This window comes from Typha latifolia, chromosome 4 (genome assembly GCF_019914945.1).
Source record: "Typha latifolia isolate L0001 chromosome 4, TyphaL0001v2, whole genome shotgun sequence".
In the NCBI taxonomy this organism is placed as follows: domain Eukaryota; kingdom Viridiplantae; phylum Streptophyta; class Magnoliopsida; order Poales; family Typhaceae; genus Typha; species Typha latifolia.
In genome coordinates this window covers 13,730,189-13,748,449 of record NC_133089.1, presented here as the reverse complement: position 1 = coordinate 13,748,449, position 18,261 = coordinate 13,730,189, and the positions used below count along the sequence as shown (strand labels likewise).

The 18,261-nt window shown below is 36.3% G+C and overlaps 5 protein-coding genes across 5 annotated transcripts in view; 2 read left to right on the top strand and 3 right to left on the bottom strand.

Moving 5' to 3' along the window:
- Positions 1–18,261, bottom strand: part of LOC140785807 (eukaryotic translation initiation factor 5A-2-like) — a 37,780-nt gene that overhangs the window by 15,193 nt on the left and 4,326 nt on the right. The window lies entirely within an intron of this gene.
- On the top strand, positions 1,824–4,297 carry LOC140786332 (uncharacterized protein At5g01610). The gene is made up of 3 exons (XM_073134665.1): positions 1,824–2,041; positions 2,302–2,356; positions 3,762–4,297. Exons 1-3 carry the CDS (start codon positions 1,955–1,957, stop codon positions 4,139–4,141), a joined length of 522 nt encoding a protein of 173 aa, XP_072990766.1. The 5' UTR covers positions 1,824–1,954; the 3' UTR covers positions 4,142–4,297.
- On the top strand, positions 6,222–9,578 carry LOC140785640 (cell division topological specificity factor homolog, chloroplastic). Its single transcript, XM_073133585.1, has 2 exons — positions 6,222–6,482; positions 8,889–9,578. Exons 1-2 carry the CDS (start codon positions 6,396–6,398, stop codon positions 9,483–9,485), a joined length of 684 nt encoding a protein of 227 aa, XP_072989686.1. The 5' UTR covers positions 6,222–6,395; the 3' UTR covers positions 9,486–9,578.
- LOC140785998 (probable glucan endo-1,3-beta-glucosidase BG4) lies at positions 9,955–14,186 on the bottom strand. Its single transcript, XM_073134159.1, has 3 exons — positions 13,979–14,186; positions 10,747–11,048; positions 9,955–10,635 (listed from the first exon to the last, which is right to left on the bottom strand). Exons 1-3 carry the CDS (start codon positions 14,184–14,186, stop codon positions 9,955–9,957), a joined length of 1,191 nt encoding a protein of 396 aa, XP_072990260.1.
- LOC140785997 (probable glucan endo-1,3-beta-glucosidase BG4) lies at positions 15,474–16,942 on the bottom strand. Its single transcript, XM_073134158.1, has 3 exons — positions 16,885–16,942; positions 16,267–16,562; positions 15,474–16,154 (listed from the first exon to the last, which is right to left on the bottom strand). Exons 1-3 carry the CDS (start codon positions 16,940–16,942, stop codon positions 15,474–15,476), a joined length of 1,035 nt encoding a protein of 344 aa, XP_072990259.1.

Below are 18,261 nucleotides of genomic sequence, written 5' to 3'. Positions count from 1 at the left end.
TTGTAGATCAATTGAAGATCTCATTCAAATCAAATTTGTAAATGATTTAATAACACATCTAAAATAAATATGAAAAAATATGAAAAAAAATATGCATTCATTAAATATATTTATCATATTTTTGATAGTATTAATTTATCCGCAACTTTATCTCTAACGAAAATTTTAAATTAAAGTATTAATTTAATCAAATATATTAAAAAAAATAAGAATTATATTCTAATTTAAACTATAAAAAAATAAAATGACACAAATAAAATCACAAAGGAGGGAATAAATTTAGGCCCAAGTTCTTGGGGGTAAACAGATCCACCGTCCGTTGAGCTGTCACCCCCTCTCGGTGCATAGCTGGCTCGAGTCATATAATTGTCTCTCTAATCCTTAGTCTCACCGTGGGTGACTGTTTGAAAACTCTCACCTTCCCAACTTAATAAAAATAAGTGAGTCTATGACTTCTTACCTGGCTAGGGGTGTAATTTAGCCAAGCTCTATCAAGCTTACAATTTGCTCGAGCTTTGATCAATAGATAATTTCGAACCTTAATCAATTCGAATCAAATTTTGAGTTTAATCAAATTTGATTTAGACTTAAATTAAGTTTAAAAAAAGACCTAATTAAAAAATATAAACTAATAAAAATATCTATATATTTAGAATGAATATATAAGATTAAAATTCAGAACCAAATCCTACAAGATATAGAAAGTATTAATCATATTATATATATATATATATTATAATTATTTTAAGTCTTATCGAGCTAATTAATGATTAAATTTAGTTTAAAATTATTTTCGAGTCGAGCTTCGAGCCAGCTTGATTTTTTAACGGCCCAATCAATGGATGTATTATTGTGGGCGAAGCAAAGGGAGTGAAGCCTTCTCATCATCTTCTAACTCGTCCCTACCATGTGTTAATTTGCTTCTCTTGTGAAGCATCCCTACTTGGATGGAAGGAACAAGTTGTCCTCCTCATTGGAACAATTAGGGGATTACAATAATCTCAATATAATTAGTTTAATTCAACATCTTATACTTCTTTCTTCTTTTATTCTGTTTATTTATTCCAGACATGCTCAAATCTAGATCTAATCCTTGCATTTCACTTTTAATATCTGCACCAACTCTATCTGAATATTGTAAGCAATCTAATATTCTCTCTTTTTTTTTAAGGTAAAATAATTTTTACATGGAAATTGTATTACTCTCTCCATATTGCATCACTATGTTTCTGTTAATAAATATATTTTTAAGATAAAATTTTGGGTAATTTATTTGATTAAAAAATACTTATTGTTTAATAGAAGAAAATTTAGAGGATAAAATAATTTTCTTCTAGAACATGGATTTTTTACATAATTGTTAATGAATTTGTTTTTCTTTTAAAACATCATACATAATTACAGCCAAAATTATTAATACTCTCTCAAAATTAAGATTCTGTTACTTAAATCTAATTAATTGGAATTAAAACTGTGCTTATATTAAAATTATTTTAACATTGTATAAATTATTTAACATAATAAAAAATTATAAAAAAAAACAGTTCTTTTAGGCAAGAAATCACTCCACTTTTTACAGTACATGAATCATAATAAATGCAAAAAGTGGGGTGTTAAATGGAACTTCTCTTATTGGTTGATAAGCTAGTTTTAACTCTATTTATTTATTAAATCACATAACAAATTGCATTTGAGTGACCCATCAACTTCCTCTAATAATAATAATAATAATAATTTATTAACTTATATAAACTAATTTTCAAAATTACTGGAAGCAGCTAGTTAGTACTTTAGGCGCTGCAGCTGATCCTAAGTCTCGAGTATCTCTCAGTTTCTTTTTGAGGTCTGTGCCTCTTTTATACTCTCTCCCTTCTCTGTGACTGTGAGACCTCTGTTCTCAGAGAAACTCTTCTTGGTCTCGTAGGAGAAGAAAGGGAAGCGGAGAAGGGTTACAATGGAGAAAGCGCTGACGAAAGTCGGGAGCTTTTGGATATCCAAGAAAGCCAAGGAGGAGATCTCCTCGATCGGAGAAGACATCTCTGTGAGTTTATGAGAAGAGGGAAAAAGATGTCGTTTTTTATTTCCCTTCTTATCCTTGACGATTTCTTCGTTTCGGCTTCGACCCTCTCCGTTTTTCGCACTTTTCTCTGCTAGTTTCATCAGTGCTGATGCTTTTCTTTTTGAATCTCTTCGATATTTGATAAAATTTTGCAAGTTTACGAGATGCATGAGATGAACGAAATCTTGTTTCTTTGAATCAAGAATGTGGTAAATTTTTTTTTCCTCCTTTTGATTTGGCAGCGTTTCTCAAACACTGTGGAAGAGAAGGCGAAATGGATCTTTGAGAAATTAAAAGGTACGAATCAAGATCCATTTAGGATTTAGCCATTCTATTCATATATTAACAGGATCACCGTTAAATGTGGGGAATCTTGGTATAATCTGTCAAATTTAAAAGGAAAGAGGAAATAAAAAAAGGCGATTGTGATGCCTATTCTCTACGAATAGTGGTTGCTGTGTCAAAATCAAGGGAAAAAAAGTTTATGTTGCTAATGATACAGTGCTACCTTTGGCTATGCGTGGAAAGGAAGCAAAATTGGATGTCGAGGATAGGATAAGTAATTTTTCGTGGACACGATACTAGTTGTCTTGTCACATTATTATTTTTCTTTGTTCGGACCACAAAAGTGCACTCGCTTCCATATGATTTCATTTTAGAGAGACTTATTTATATCTTATACTTCAAATTTTAAACTCTCTATATATGGATGAAGGGCAATGTTTGTTTCGCCTCTTTGCTCTCTCATAGTGATTGGCAACTCAGTTCCTTTGGCTACAAATATGTTAATGTCCATGAAAATATTAAGATGTTGCTCTGAAACTGACACCAAAGTCTGAAGTTATCTTGTAGATCATTATGAAGTAGTACTTTGGTGGCATTGAATTATTAGCTATATGTGTTGTAATTGTACTTCCGACAAAATATCCATGCATGTATTCTGTTTGGAATATATAGTATATATGAAAGAGCTTTTCTGGGAAAGAGGTACCAATATTGATTCTTCGCTCATTTCTGCCTGGTTCTGCAAATCGAAACCACAAAGATATATAAATATAGTAAGCTTAAGACTTGCATATTCTGACACATCTTTTGCTACATATTCTTGATGCTTTTGTATGATATTGATTTCTTGATTAATATCTTTGGTCAAAATTTTGCCACATGATCGAGGGAATACTATATAGGTGAATAATCTTCAAAGAAAAGCTATTGAGAAATGGTCCTTATTGTGGATATGTTTATCGAGGGGATACTATATAGCTGATGCAAATGAGAACACTCTGAAAGCTTTTTAACCCTGAAATGGTAACTCGCATATTGAAATGATAACTCATGTTTATTGTGGATATGTTTGCAATGAAACATGTTCAAGAAATTAGGCACTGAATGAAGAACGGCAGTGAAGAGTGCATAAAATCGATGAAGTTGAAGACAACGGTGAATATGCTTTAAGAATGTTATAAATTGTAAATACTACAACACATTTTCCACCTCTACTTGCTTAGATGTGAACTCTGCCTTCTCATATAGAGTATTCCTCAATTGTTCTTTTACATTTAATATTTAGTGATTCACTGTATTCTTTCATTTAATGTTTTAAACCCATACAATTATGTATTCACATGTTAATATCCAAACCTACTTTAGTGAGAGCAAAATTTGGCAGACAAGATGAGCCAATGCATTCATTTTTCTCCAGGTAAACCACAGAAGTCCTTGCCAGATCTCCTTCGCGAGTATAATCTACCACCAGGCCTCTTCCCTAGGAACATCATATGCTATGAATTTGATGAATCAAAGTCAAAGTTGGTTGTTCACTTGCCATCAACATGTGAGGTTAGTTTCAAAGATTCTTCCATAATAAGATACGCAGTTCGTGTGAAGGGGATCTTGTCAAGGGGTAAGCTATCTGGGATCGAAGGGATGAAGACAAAAGTCTTAATGTGGGTCAAGGTTACTCATGTAAGTGTTGAAAGCTACAAGTCCGACAAGGTGTGCTTCACAGCTGGTGTGAAAAAATTGAGACAAAAAGAAGCTTATGAGATACCTCGTGATTCAGTCACAGTAGAAGAGTTTTAAGGTGATAGATTTACTTGTTATTCTTGTTACTGTTGCGAGTCCTCATTGTCTTTATTTCATTTTAGAAACTGCCCTTCTACATCATGAGATGATTGTGTACATGGAAACATCTGTCCTCCTGGACCTTTATATCTTTAAAAGCAAATGTTTCGACAATGTATGCGGTCTTACATCTCTCTGTATCTTTCTTTAAAGCACACATATTTGGTACATACATTATCTAATAGACATGTATGAATGCAGTTGATTAGTGGAGTTCTAACTTTGTCACCTTAGACCAGGGTCAAGGAAATGGGAAATGCCTACACGCTTCTATGGCACGGAATAGTAAATGGCGAAAGTGTTTGTGGTTTTCCACTGCAAATATCCATGTATTACTTTTATCTAAACTATGGATATGCAAGTTTGGATGATTTTGCATGGAAATATAAATAGTTGCTTTGCTTTAATAGAGCAGTTTTGGTTTGAAGAACTTTAGGCCTTTCACCAATGTTGAGTATCAGAACTCTAGTCAAGCTTTTATATTGGAAATCATTTGAGATGCTTGTCTTGGGGGGAATCGAATTCTTAACTTTTTAGTAGAGAATCAAATATCTCAACCATCACTTATAGTTACTTTATGCTTTATTTATTTATTTATTTATTTATATTACTTTTGTTCTTGATTTGCCCATCATCTGTTAGCAACCACTATGATTTGTTGGTTACCACAAAGTTACTAACTCAGCTAAAAGCTTCAGCTCTTAGGTAGTGAAATAATAGAGACATGTGGCATAGCTTGTGATATAGAAGTCGATTAGCAAACCTTTATAACAAGATTTAAACTCAAGATTGCCTTAAAATCTAGCCCAAAGGCCATAGCCACCATGTTAAGTTACTAACATGATTGGAGATAAGTATAGATCAAAATGTATAATAGGATGACTCTAATATTTTCAGTAAAAAATGGTCTTATCTGATCCGAAATTGACCCCAATACTAGCATCTAACTCAAACAACCTTAATAACAATTTTTTAAAAATATATTTTAAATTCTAAGATGGATTTGACTTTAATCTAACTTCTACCTAATTTAATATCAATCTCATTGCTTAAATGCTATTAAATTTTGTGTGATACATCCAAAAAAAAAAAAAAGATAAAAAAACTATTTATCAAAAGAAGTCCGAAAACTGAAACAATAAAGTTAGAACTGAAACTGATCCAACCGAAATCAAAACCTCAAACTGTAGTCCTAAAGTATGATTTGCAATTTTTCCAAAAGTATTGTAGTATCTGTGAGAACTTCTGGACTCCAAAAGTTTTACATGTATGTCTTTTAACAGGAAAATTTATTTAAGTTTTCATTCTTTGTCAGTTATCACCTCATTTTTCCTAAAATAAAAATTTGAAAATAATGTATCAATTTATAGGTGAAGAATTACTTATTAAATAATATTTAACATATTCATCTCTCAACTAGACGGTGGCCTTAATTAACTTGCTTGAGTACTTGTTATAATATTTGTGTTAATTATTATTCAGTCTGTCCTACAGCCAAACGTGGGACTTGCTTTTAGGGCTCTTGTTTTATTTTTTCTTATTATTTTTCGTATTAAGTTGTAATTTGTATACTGAAATAAATAATATGATCAGTCTACAGACTTTCTTTTGAAATAAAAAGATGGTAATGTTACGTAGAAATATCTTCTGTTTAAATACCTAAAATATTATTTGTTTGGGCCTAATTTTATTAGAAAAAGGGAGCATATTCATCTCTAATCCACATCAATTTTGATGGGATACAAAAGTTTTAACTATAATGATCCAATTAGAACAAAAACACAATCAATTTATTGGAAGAATTATCTTGCCGGATTATGTTCGTATTCGAGGAATTGATCATAATTTGTTATAAATGGACGGTTTAGGTCAAATATGAAATCAAGACTAGTCAATCCGACACGAATTAATGGAACTCAACTAGAACTAGTATTTGATATTTTGATGGGTCCATTCCAGGGAAGAAACAACTAACATCTACGATGGTGGATAAATCCAAACTTTATATATATATATATATACATACTTGTGATTGACTAGAAGACGGAAGCACAAGACGAGCCGACCCGGATCGAACTCGCTCCCTCGTAGGGGCTAGGGCAAACTCGCACAATTGTAGGACTTTTTTGTTTAATTTTATTTTAGTACCCAACCAGGCAAAGAGGAAATCGACAAAGAGAGAAGAAACCCTACAAGGAGAAGAGGAGAGGAAATGGCGATTTCAGGCGATTTGAATGTCTTTGGGGCGCTGGCTTCTCACCCCCCGCATCCGTCGCGGAGTAGCCTTCATGCATCCAAGGTCAGCTCTCTCTCTCTCTCTCTCTCTCTCTAATCCTCTTGGTGGTCTCGTCCTTTGGCTTGTTGGACTCTTGTCGCTGGGGTGCGTAAGGTTAGTAGGAGCAGAAAGTTGGCATCTTGGTTCTCGATTTGTTCGATTTCCTTGGTTATTCTTCGAATGTAGGTCACATTATATGCAGACATTTGAAACTAGAAGATGGAATCGGGCTGTACTAGTTGTGGACGAATGGAATCTACATTTTTTTAACAAAAAAAAAAACTTTTTTTGTTTTCTAAATGAATTATTTGGTTCAATACTAGGTCGGATTCAGGGTATTATGGGAAATAACCCTGTCTCCGATCTCTTAATTTTCTGGCGAAGTTTCAGGCGGAAGGAGTAACTTATTATTGTTCGCGTTTAAAGGTTTCTCTGATTAGTGCCCTACGAGTAAGATATTTTTGTATATATAAACTAGCCATTATCATTAGTTAGACAGAGAAGATTAATTTTGTTGTGGATGAGGCAATCTGCTTATTTGTTTGCATGGGCTAGGAGCTTATTGCTAATCTCACGCAGGGTTTTAGACTACTGCTAGCAAATCCTGTCTGAAATCCATTTGTCTCTTTTATGCATTTTATGATTTTTATTAATTCACACTTTATTCTACTACACTATAACCAAATATAAGTTGACGGAAAAAGGTCTGGATGTAACTCTATGCAGACATCTCTGGTTAGTTGTATTCTATGTGATAAAATGTCCTTGATATAAAGACAACTTATTTTGCGATCTCTATCTTTGTAAACTGGACAACTTCGCCTTCTTGGGCCCTTTCCCATAGACTCTTTTTTATTGTATGCATCCAAATGAAACTTTTGATTTGTTACACATTATGGAACATGTTGAGGTAATTGAGTATCACTTAAATATGCAATTAAAATCTGAGGGATATGGCATGAATTATTCATGGAAATTATGACCTTAACTATCATTTGGCACTACTTTCTTACTAAGGTGATAAATTTGGCTTGGAAGAGTTGGCTAATTGGAAATCACTTTCTGTCTTCACTTGTAGCCTATGAAGCACAAATACTTTGTTTGTCTCTCTGTATTAGTATTCAATACGTATCGGATACTGATACGACCCGATGCGTCTCAGATACTGATATGGCTCGATACGTATCGGATACTGCCGGAGGAGTATTTGAACTAAAAAAATTAATTTTAATTTTTCAATATAGTGAGATATGATTTCGATACATTTCTTAATCATCCCATCCTTTTTATTTTTTCTTTTTTTGCTAAAAGATGATATAAAACATATACTTTATATGTATATGCGATTATCTAATCCTTCGTGATACTTCAAGGCTTTGTTTATTTGATAATGAATTAAACATATAACTTGAAAGCCATTTAAAGATTCAAATTAATTATAGATTAATAGTTGAATTATATCCCAATGTTTTACTATTATTTTGAGTTTCATATAAGTTTCTATTACAATATTATTCTAAAGTTATAGGCATATAGATTATATTAAATTTGTAGCTTTCTTTCCTTTTATCTTATTATTTCTGGAATAATTATTTTTTACTATATGTTATATTAGTTAACAAAAAATTAAAAAATTGATTATTTTTTTATTGGCATGTCCGTAACGTATCCATATCCTATTTTTAAGAATTTATTCTCGTATCCCATATTCGTAGCCTTACTTCACAGCTCGTAGCAATTAAGCTTTCAAATCACTAACTCAAGCACGTTGTTGTGTAGTGATACTTGTGTAGAACAAGTCAATCTGATTATTCAAATAAATGGATTGAAATGACTTATTAGCAGATTAACTTCTTTGCTGAATGGCACATGCGTCACATGTCTATTGTAAAACTGATCCAATGTTCAAACCCTGACTGTTGCTTTTTAGGGCTAGATCATTGCCAATAATAATATGGTAGAATATGAAGGGTTATGAAATGTAGTGAAGTCTAGATATGGAATAAGTCATTTGTGGACATGCATGTACTTCTGCTGAAGTTTTCACCTTAACCCTGTTACCGGGTCTTCATTTTCTTGCATCTGTCATTATTACATTATGTTAGAAAATTTTAAATCATATGGTTCACTAAATAGTAATATAAATATCATTTGTATCCATCATGCAATCCTGATGGTCGGTATAATTGAGACCTTGATAATATGTCATACAAAATTTGTGCTACAATATAATTTCTCTTGCAATTTTACTAGTGATAGCAACTTTCTCCTGTAAAATTTCAGAATCATTAGGTTGTCATATATATCATTTGTTAGTTCTGTGTATTTTCTCCATGTTGATCTTCTATTATCGCATTCAGTACTCCATAGTTATTTATATCTGTTGCAAATCTGATTCAACTGCTCTGCTGTCACTTTTTTTGTCTGCAGATACAGTTTGGTAGTTTTCGTAATGGAGTTTCCAATGATCTTAAGTACACGCCTAGATGGCTATGCATTGAACATCAAGGTTCTGCACGCAACTGTACTAGAGGCTTTGGGCTTGTTAGGAACACACTTTCTTCCTCTACTATAAATCAAGATGCTGAAGGTTTTCTCCATAATGCGGTCAACATGAGCTTCATTGACCGGTTGAGCTTGGCATGGAGGATATTATTCCCAACAACAGCAGTGAAAAGGAATTCTAATGCGAGAATTGCAAAGCAAAGGCTTAAGATGATCTTGTTCTCTGATAGGTGTGCAGTAAGTGACGAAGCAAAGCAGAAGATTGTGACAAATATTGTTGAAACTCTATCTGAGTTTGTCGAAATAGACTCACAGGATAAAGTTCAATTAAGTGTCTCAACAGATGCTGACCTGGGTACAGTGTACTCGGTGACAGTTCCTGTCCGCCGTGTGAAGCCTGGATATCAAGATTCTGAAGAGGATTACAGGGGAAAAGTAATGGGCATCGAGTATAAGGACACGGGAGAAGCATCGGGTAGTGTTGATGTCACATTTGATTTCTTTGTACCCAATGACAAATAGTAATACAGATACTTCACAGTTGATGTAAATGGCTTGTGGGCATTTTGAATGCTGATGTTTAAGATTAAATGCAAATTTTTGAGTGTTCTTCTACGCCTAAGTACTATTCATGTTCCTACTTGTTCATACATGCATGTGAATTCAGTCTCTCTCTCTCTCTCTCTCTCTCTCTCTCTCTCTCTTTTCTTTTTCAATGTTGCTGGATGGCTTAGTTTACATGAAGCACAATTTATATGGCACCACTTTCTAAGTTCACAACTGATGATTTGTTTAAGTTTGTGTGTCGCGTGGATTCTCTCAATCTTTGATTGAGCATACATTTAAGTGCATCTTATAACACACTCGGGAGATATTATTGCATTCATTACCCTTCTTTACATTCTGAGAACTTTGTATTTTTTTTATCAAGTAATGACAATGTTGTCATTTGTTTATTCTTTGTACTCCGAAGCATTTTATCAGGAACTCATTAGCACTTGCATTGGCAGAAAGGAGTCGGATACACAGCCTGCAAGTCTGGATAGAAGAGACCAAAGTTCTGCTCCACACCAGCCGGCTTCAGATTCTCATTGAACATGGCGAACGCCATCACGCCGCGCATCCCCTTGGAGTTCTTCGGGGTCTTGTTGTCCACCACGATGTGCTGGTAAAGGTTCGTCATGTAGGTCTGCGCCAGCTGTGGCGTCGTGAAGTTTCCATTGCCGGCCGATGGCCATCCGGTCTCGCCTACCGCCAGGTAGATATCCTGTCCGTTGATCTTCTCCATAGCCCACATGAAGCTGTCGAACATCGCGTCGAACAGGTTGAAGTAGGCCAAATCGCCGTCTTGGACGACGGGCTCCGTGGCCTGGAACAGCGCGTAGTCCAGGCGGACGTTGGCCGGATCGGCGGCATAGGCAAAGTAAGGGTAGACATGGATGTAGATCATATTGTAAAACATATCGAGCTCCTTGAGGAGGTTGACATAGTCAGTCATGACGCCAATCGCCTCGGGGGAGAAGGTCGCCTGAGACGGAGGGTACGTGTTGACCAAGCAGCCGGTGGACAGCGCCGTGGTTAAGATGATATCGGGAAAGGTTGCTTCCCGGAGGGCAGTATAGAGGTTCCTCGTCGCACCAACAAGGTACTGAGCATTCTCACCAGGGACAACCTGCTTTCGATGGAAATTTGAACTTAAAACGGTCACGTAGACAAAATATTTTTCTTTATTTCTTTTGAGAAAATTAAGTAAGAGAGTTCATATGAAAATAGACATGCAAACCTCATTACCGACGACGATATTTTCGATATTGAGCCTCCGATAAGGGGTATAAAACTTGGCGACCCAGATACGTGCTTCATCGAGGCTGGAGGCGAGGATGGAGAGGTGCTCGTTCGGCACGCCTACCGAGACCATCCGGTCCGACTGCCGCAGGAGAGTATCCAGGACATTAAGGTTAGGATTATACAGCCTGAACTTGTAGATGCCGCATCTTTCCATGAGGGAGATCACATCACTTGCGAGTGGAAGGTTGTCACCAAGTGTTCCATAGCACACACCCACACTCGTCGGAGGAGCAGATGCTGCAACAAGTCAGACCATGAAGCAAGTTTTCTTATATAAAAAAAATTATTGACTGCCATAATAATTTTTTTAATACGAAAAAATTAAGTATGAGGAAATACAGTTTTATATAAGCAGTTTTCTGATTCAATGATTTATATGAAATTTTTCTTTTTAAAGTACTTAGTGACTTATATTTAAAAATCGCTGATTGAAATAATAATTATTTTTAACTCTTATAATATTATATTTAAATTTGAAAATAAATTAAACTCATGATTTTAAAAAAGAAAATATTGGAGACTTAAACTCCTCAAAAGACTCGAAAAACAAAATTATAATTGAGGATCTGATATGAGAGATAGATAAGATACGTGCAAACAAAATTGAGTCGAGACTTACTGGTGAAGATCGCAAGATGTGCTATGACGCATACAAGAAGAAGAACAGAGTAACTCATTGTCAAATCCTGTCCGATTTACTTCACTTTTCTTGAGCCAAGAAGAAGAAGAAGAAGAAGAAGAAGAAGAAGAACGGGAAGCTGTAATGTAATGTGGTTGAATATGCATCTTAGCCGATTTTTATTGGTGTATAAAGTGAAGAAGATTCCTTGACAGCGATACGCTTCCATTTTGAGGCATTCGCTGACATTATTACTTGATATGTTCACTTCGATGTTCATCGAAAATGGCCACGAGGATGTATGTGATCATGGCAATTAGAGGGAAATTTTGTGCGTGCCTTAAATAGGACAGGAAATTCTTCCTGAGACCCCTCGTCTTTATTAATGCAGTGATATAGATGTAAGAAAAGTTGACCCCGTTGATAACCTGACATGTAATACTGCATATTTAAATTTAGTTTAAAAAAAATTTAGACACGCGTATGTATCTAAAACCCTATATAATAATTTCAACTCTTTGTTTATGTAAATATGCGAAATAAATATCAAAAAGTAAAACAAAGATGAACGTCAAAATTTTTACGTGGAAAAACCTAAATGAGAAAAAATTATGGATCCAAACTCAAATCAAAACTAATCACTAAATTTGTAGCAGTTATTAGACTGACTTACAAAATAACTCGTTGCTTCCCATGATTGATCTCCAATCTCAGTAACTCTCGAGATTGATTGTTTGTCTAGATGATCATTCGGACGAAAGTTTCATGCGTTGTAGAAGAGACAACCTTTGTTGGTGGAAGAACATTGTAACTCCAATAATTTCTTATCAAAGGCAATCACCAACTCTAAAATCGTTTCGAATACTTTTACTTCAAAATTAATCTTTCACTTTAATATTCTTCATCAAATATTTTATAACTTGTCATAACTTGTACATATGCTTATACATAAAATCTAAACACATTACATAAATAAAATTATATTTTAAAATACAATTTGCCAATTATATTAGTATAAATAAAACCTAATAAGTTTAATTAGGTTCCTATCATAAAGGAGTTAATCCGTTTAACCCAATTATTAAAGGAGTGGTGTTTGTATTTATTACCTCAACTCGTTTATACTGTAATACCAAATTAATCCATTTATAACACACAAAAATTTGTTTATAACTAGAAAAAAATATTTATAATTAAAAAAGTATTTATAAATAGAATAACTTATATAAATTTGAATAATTTATGACACTCAATAACATGTTTATAATCCTTACAACCCGTTTAATAAATGAATAATATTTATATTTAGAAATTCTAATTTATTTAATAAATGGTTCACGTTCATGTTTGAAGTATGATAGCCCCGCTCAAACTCCACCATTTAATCCGATTGCCACCCCTAATTGATGTCAATTAGAGAATCTGAATTCATTAATTAAAATAATATCTCTGCCCCAATCATGGCATATAAGACATAAGGCTCCCGCAAAAAATTATCAAATATCAACTTTAAATACCCATGAAGTGATTCAAACTTATAACCTCCGTCCTAAGTTAACTTAATGACTTACATCTCTATCCTAATTTTAAATAGAATGATTTTGAAAACCCACTAAACAGTTAAAAGGTTGTAGTGTCACCGGCAATTTAGCATCTATTTAATTCTATGGTATATGCATATGTATTAGGAAATGCCTGCATTTATAAAAACATTGCATCTCCAAAAGTCCGCTCCAATTATTTAGTTAGTCTATATATCATAAAACTGTTCTCGTTAAATAATTCTCACATAGTTTAGAGAGAGGTGTTCCATAGATAGGTTTTTTTTTTCTTCACATAGTTGTGCTTCCAAAGTTTCTTATTTATGTGTATATCTCTCTAAATTTCTCTTGCAATTTTACTAGTGATGGCAACTTTCTCCTGTAAAATTTCAGAATCATTAGGTTGTCATATATATAATTTGTTAGTTCTATGTATTTTCTCCATATTGATCTTCTATTATCGCATTCAGTACTCCATAGTTATTTGTTATATCTGTTGCAAATCTGATTCAACTACTCTGCTGTCATTTGTTGCCCTGCAGATACAGTTTGGTAGTTTTCGTAATGGAGTTTCCAATGATCTTAAGTACACACCTAGATGGCTATGCATTGAACACCAAGTTTATGCACGCAACTGTACCAGAGGCTTTGGGCTTGCTAGGAACACACTATTATTCCCTACAACAGCAGTGAAAAGGAGTTCTAATGCGAGAATTGCAAAGCAAAGCAGAAGATTGTGACAAACATTGTTGAAACTCTATCTGAGTTTGTCGAAATAGACTCACAGGATAAAGTTCAATTAAGTGTCTCAACAGATGCTGACCTGGGTACAGTGTACTCGGTGACAATTCCTGTCCGCCGTGTGAAGCCTGGATATCAAGATTCTGAAGAGGATTACAGGGGAAAAGTAAGCCCCGCCTGTGAGAGTAGGCTTCTCTTCCAGCCGGCCAGCCTCTTCTTAATGTAGTCCACCATTGGCTAGTGCTCTTTCACTTTCACCCTCTTGCCTGAGATAAGAACTCCAAGATACCGAAATGACATATTCGCCACCTTCAAACCAAGCACCTCATTGAGTTGCTTTCTAACATCCAACCAGATCTTGGTGGGCAGGTAGAGCTCCGATTTGTCAAAGTTCACTTTTTGGTTGGTGAGCTCTCCATACTGGCTTAAGTACTCCATAATGCAGCGGGCGTTTTCTCTTGAAGCCTCGGCCATGATTAGTAAATCGTCCGCATAAAACAGATGAGAAAAGTGAACGTTGAAGGTTGGTCAACTGAGGTGCCCCGCTTGTCTGCCTCGTGGGTTTGCTCGCAGTTGTCTATCTTATGGCCTATACGAACCACATATATAATAGAAGGATGGTATACTTTCGTATGTGACATGTTGGTCGAGCTGCTCTTCCTTTGGCCCAAGCCAAACGGCCGTCTTAAGCGGTTTGCGCAAATCGACCTCCACGCACACCCTTGCAAATCTGCTTTGATGTTGAGAAAGCCTCTAGTGAAGGTTGGAAATTGTTGCGCCAAGGAATGAGGTTGAAAACTTGTCCTAAGATCATCCACGGCCCATTGGTTAGTACATGGCCCACGTCTTCCTCCTTTTCACACCTAAAAATATAGAACCCATCCGCCATGTCTGAGACCGAGAACCCTTCAATGCCCACCCAAAGTCTGGCTAGCATGTCTTTCAACCGAAACAGCGGAATACCCTTCCCTAAGAAGTGCCCAAATAGCACGAGCTTTCATCTTTCTCTGCATTTCTTTAGGATTTCAGGGTCGACCACCAGACTGTCCTCTAGTTGGCTTCTCAGCTTTGCAAGAATCTCTGCCGGAATGCTTCCCAAGGAGGCAGGGGCTTGCTGCCCCCTCGCTGCTACCGACGTCCAGGTCTTAGGAGGCGCTTTTTGGCTGTGCACACGCGCGGCCAGTTACTCCGGTTCCGAGACCTTTGACGACGAGGCTCCTCTCTGGTGCACATCCTCCCCACCTGCCGTTGCTGGAGGGGTCGCCATTTTTTTTTCCCACTGCACTTGTGGAGACTCTCACCAGTGGATCAAAATCCACATAACCTTTTCTTACAGCTACTTCACAGTTGATTCAAATGGGCTTGTGGGCATATTGAATGCTGATGTTTAATATTGAATGCAAATTTTTTGAGTGTTCCTCTACGTCTAAGTACTATTCATCTTCCTACTTGTACACACATGCATGTGAATTCAGTTTCTCTTTTTTTTTTTTTTTATGTGCTGGATGACTTAGTTTACATGAAGAACATTTTATATGACACCACTTTCTAAGCTCACAACTGATGATTTGTTTAAGTTTGTGTGTCGCGTGGATCTTCTCAATCTTTGACTGAGCATACATTTTAGTGCATCTTGTAACAGATTTGTGGAAGTTCATTTCATTACCCTTCTTTACATTCTGAGAAGTTTGTATTTTTCTTATTAAGTAATGTTGTCATTTGTTTATTCTTTGTCCTCCAAAGCATTTTATCAGGAACTCATTAGCAGTTGCATTGGCAGAACGGAGTCGGATATACAGCCTGCATGTTTGGATAGAAGAGACCAAAGTTCTGCTCCACACCGGCCGGCTTCAGATTTTCATTGAACAAGGCGAACGCCATCACGCCGTCCAGCCCGTACGGGTTCTTCGGGGTCTTGTCGTCCACCACGACGTGTTGGTAAAGGTTCGTCATGTAGGTCTGCGCCAGCTGTGGCGTCGTGAAGTTTCCATTGCCGGCCGATGGCCATCCGGACTCCCCTACCACCAGCTGGATATCCTGTCCGTTGATCTTCTCCATAGCCCACATGAAGCTGTCGTATATCGCGTCGAACAGGTTGAAGTAGGCCAAATCGCCGTCGTGGACGACGGGCTCCGTGGCCTGGAACAGCGCGTAGTCAAGGCGGACGTTGGCCGGATCGCCGGCGTAGGCAAAGTAAGGGTAGACATGGATGTAGAGCATCCTGTAAGCCGTGTCGAACCCCATGAGGAGGTTGACAAAGTCGGTCATGACGCCGATCGTCTCGGGGGAGAAGGTCGCCTGAGACGGAGGGTACGTGTTGACCAAGGAGCCGGCGGATAGTGCCGTGGTTAAGATGACCTCGGGGAAGTTTGCTTCCCGGAAAGCAGTATAGAGGTTCCTCGTCGCACCAACAAGGTACTGAGCATTCTCACCGGGGACTACCTGATTTGGAGGGAAATTTGAACTTATAACGGTCACTTAGACAAATTTTAAAATTTTTTTTTTATTTTTTTGACAAAAATAAATAAGAGAGTTCATGTGAAAATAGACAGACCTCATTCCCGACGACGATATTGTCAATATTGAGCTTCTGATAAGGGGTGTAAAACTGGGCGACCCAAGCACGAGCTTGATCGAGGTTGGAGGCGAGGATGGCGAGGTGCTCGTTGGGCACGCCTATCGAGACTAGCCGGTCCGACTGCCGGAGAGCCTCCATGACATTATGGTTAGGATTATACAACCTGAACTTGTAGATGCCGCATCTTTCCATGAGGGAGAGCACATCACTTGTGAGTGGAAGGTTGTCACCAAGTGTTCCATAGCATACACCCACATTTGCCGGAGCAGATGCTGCAACAAGTCAGACGATGAAACAAGTTATATAAAAAATTATTAATTGAGATAATGATTTTTTAAGTATGAGGAAATGTATTTAGTGACTTATATTTAGAAATCACTGATTGAAATAACGATTTTTTTAACTCTTATAATATTGTATTTAAATTTTAAGATGAATTAAACACATGATTTGAAAAAATAATAAAATTTTGGAGACTTATAATTGACGAAAACTGCTCAAAAGACTCGAAAACAAAATTATCAGATGGTTCATGGTGGATCTGATATGAGAGATAGATAAGATCCGTGAAAGCAAAATTGAATCGAGACTTACTGGTGAAGATCGCATGATGTGCTATGACGCATACAAGAAGAAGGACAGAGTAACTCATTGTAAAATCCTGTCCGATTTACTTCACTTTTCTTGAGCCAAGAAGAAGAAGAAGAAGAACGGGAAGCTGTAATGTAATGAGGTTGAATATACATCTTAGCCAATTTTTATTGGTGTAAAGTGAAGAAGATTCGTTGACATCAATGCACTTCCATTTTGGGGCATTCGCTGACATTATTACTTAATATGGTTCACTTTCGATGTTCATCCAATTTGGCCACGAGGATGTATGTGATATGTGATCATGGCAATTAGAGGGAAACTTTGTGCGTGCCTTAAATAGGACAGGAAATTCTTCCTGAGACTCATGGTATTTATTAATGCAGTGATATATTAGAGGAAAGAAGAGGTGAACCTTTTTAAACATGTTTAAATTTAGTTTAATTAGATTCGTGTCATAAACAAGTTAATCCATTTAACCCAATTATTAAACTAGTAGTGTTCCTATTTATTATCTTATCCCATTTATGATTCTACCCGTCAACTTGTTTATAACACGATAATCCGTTTATGATCAAACTAATTTATTTATGAAACGAAAAAACTAGTTTATAACTGAAAATAAATTGTATTTATAATTAAAAAAATTTATTTATAATTTGAATAATTTTATAAATTTAAATAACTTTTATAAATTTAAATAACTTATGCATCAAATAACCTGTTTATGATCCCTACAGGTGTATAAACGAGCCAAGTCTGAGTGAGCTGACTCCAGCTCAAGCTTAATTCAAAATTAATTTTGAGCCTTGTAACTTTGCTCAGGCTCGGCTCAGCTCAACTCGAGCCTGACCAAACTGAGCTCGAGCCGAGCTCGAGCACGAATTGAACCTATTATCAAGTCTTATTCAAGCCGAGTTGGACCAAGCTAGATAAAGCCTAAGACAAGCCACAAATAAGTTATAAGAGGAGGATTGACGATGAGGCGACGACTTGAGGAGGAAGACAAGCACACAACAGCAGCTTGAGAAGGAAGATGTGCATGAGACGACAGTAACTTGAGGAGGAGGAGGAGTCGGCTTGCCCAAGGAGGAGGGGGAGGAGGCGAGTTGACGGTGGAGAGGGACGAGGCGACGAGCCGACAATGGAGAAGGAAGATCGAAGCGACTGAGTGAGTGAGAATTGAGGGAGAGCTAGGGAGATTTGAGTGGCTGTGTTTGGGAATTGGGACTTGGGAGATGCTAGGGTTTCTAATTTCAGAATCCCTTATATATCGAGCCTAAATGAGCCACCTTCAATTCATGCTTGGCTCAAAATTGATTTCGAGCCTTCTAATTCAGCTTGGGCTCGGCTCAATTCTAGCCGAGTCGAATCGAGCTC

What these genes read in the sequence shown, in the direction of transcription:
- LOC140786332 (XM_073134665.1), top strand. Translation starts at nt 1,955, where the DNA reads ATGGAGAAAGCGCTGACGAAAGTCGGGAGCTTTTGGATATCCAAGAAA. An exon ending in CGATCGGAGAAGACATCTCT is followed by an intron (nt 2,042 to 2,301) that starts GTGAGTTTATGA and finishes TTGATTTGGCAG; the next exon opens with CGTTTCTCAAACACTGTGGA. An exon ending in GATCTTTGAGAAATTAAAAG is followed by an intron (nt 2,357 to 3,761) that starts GTACGAATCAAG and finishes ATTTTTCTCCAG; the next exon opens with GTAAACCACAGAAGTCCTTG.
- LOC140785998 (XM_073134159.1), bottom strand. Translation starts at nt 14,186, where the DNA reads ATGGCCGAGGCTTCAAGAGAAAACGCCCGCTGCATTATGGAGTACTTA. An exon ending in TCTTGGAGTTCTTATCTCAG is followed by an intron (nt 11,049 to 13,978) that starts GCAAGAGGGTGA and finishes GACTTGTTGCAG; the next exon opens with CATCTGCTCCTCCGACGAGT. An exon ending in ATATCGTCGTCGGTAATGAG is followed by an intron (nt 10,636 to 10,746) that starts GTTTGCATGTCT and finishes CATCGAAAGCAG; the next exon opens with GTTGTCCCTGGTGAGAATGC.
- LOC140785640 (XM_073133585.1), top strand. Translation starts at nt 6,396, where the DNA reads ATGGCGATTTCAGGCGATTTGAATGTCTTTGGGGCGCTGGCTTCTCAC. An exon ending in GTAGCCTTCATGCATCCAAG is followed by an intron (nt 6,483 to 8,888) that starts GTCAGCTCTCTC and finishes TTTTGTCTGCAG; the next exon opens with ATACAGTTTGGTAGTTTTCG.
- LOC140785997 (XM_073134158.1), bottom strand. Translation starts at nt 16,942, where the DNA reads ATGAGTTACTCTGTCCTTCTTCTTGTATGCGTCATAGCACATCATGCG. An exon ending in ACATCATGCGATCTTCACCA is followed by an intron (nt 16,563 to 16,884) that starts GTAAGTCTCGAT and finishes GACTTGTTGCAG; the next exon opens with CATCTGCTCCGGCAAATGTG. An exon ending in ATATCGTCGTCGGGAATGAG is followed by an intron (nt 16,155 to 16,266) that starts GTCTGTCTATTT and finishes CCTCCAAATCAG; the next exon opens with GTAGTCCCCGGTGAGAATGC.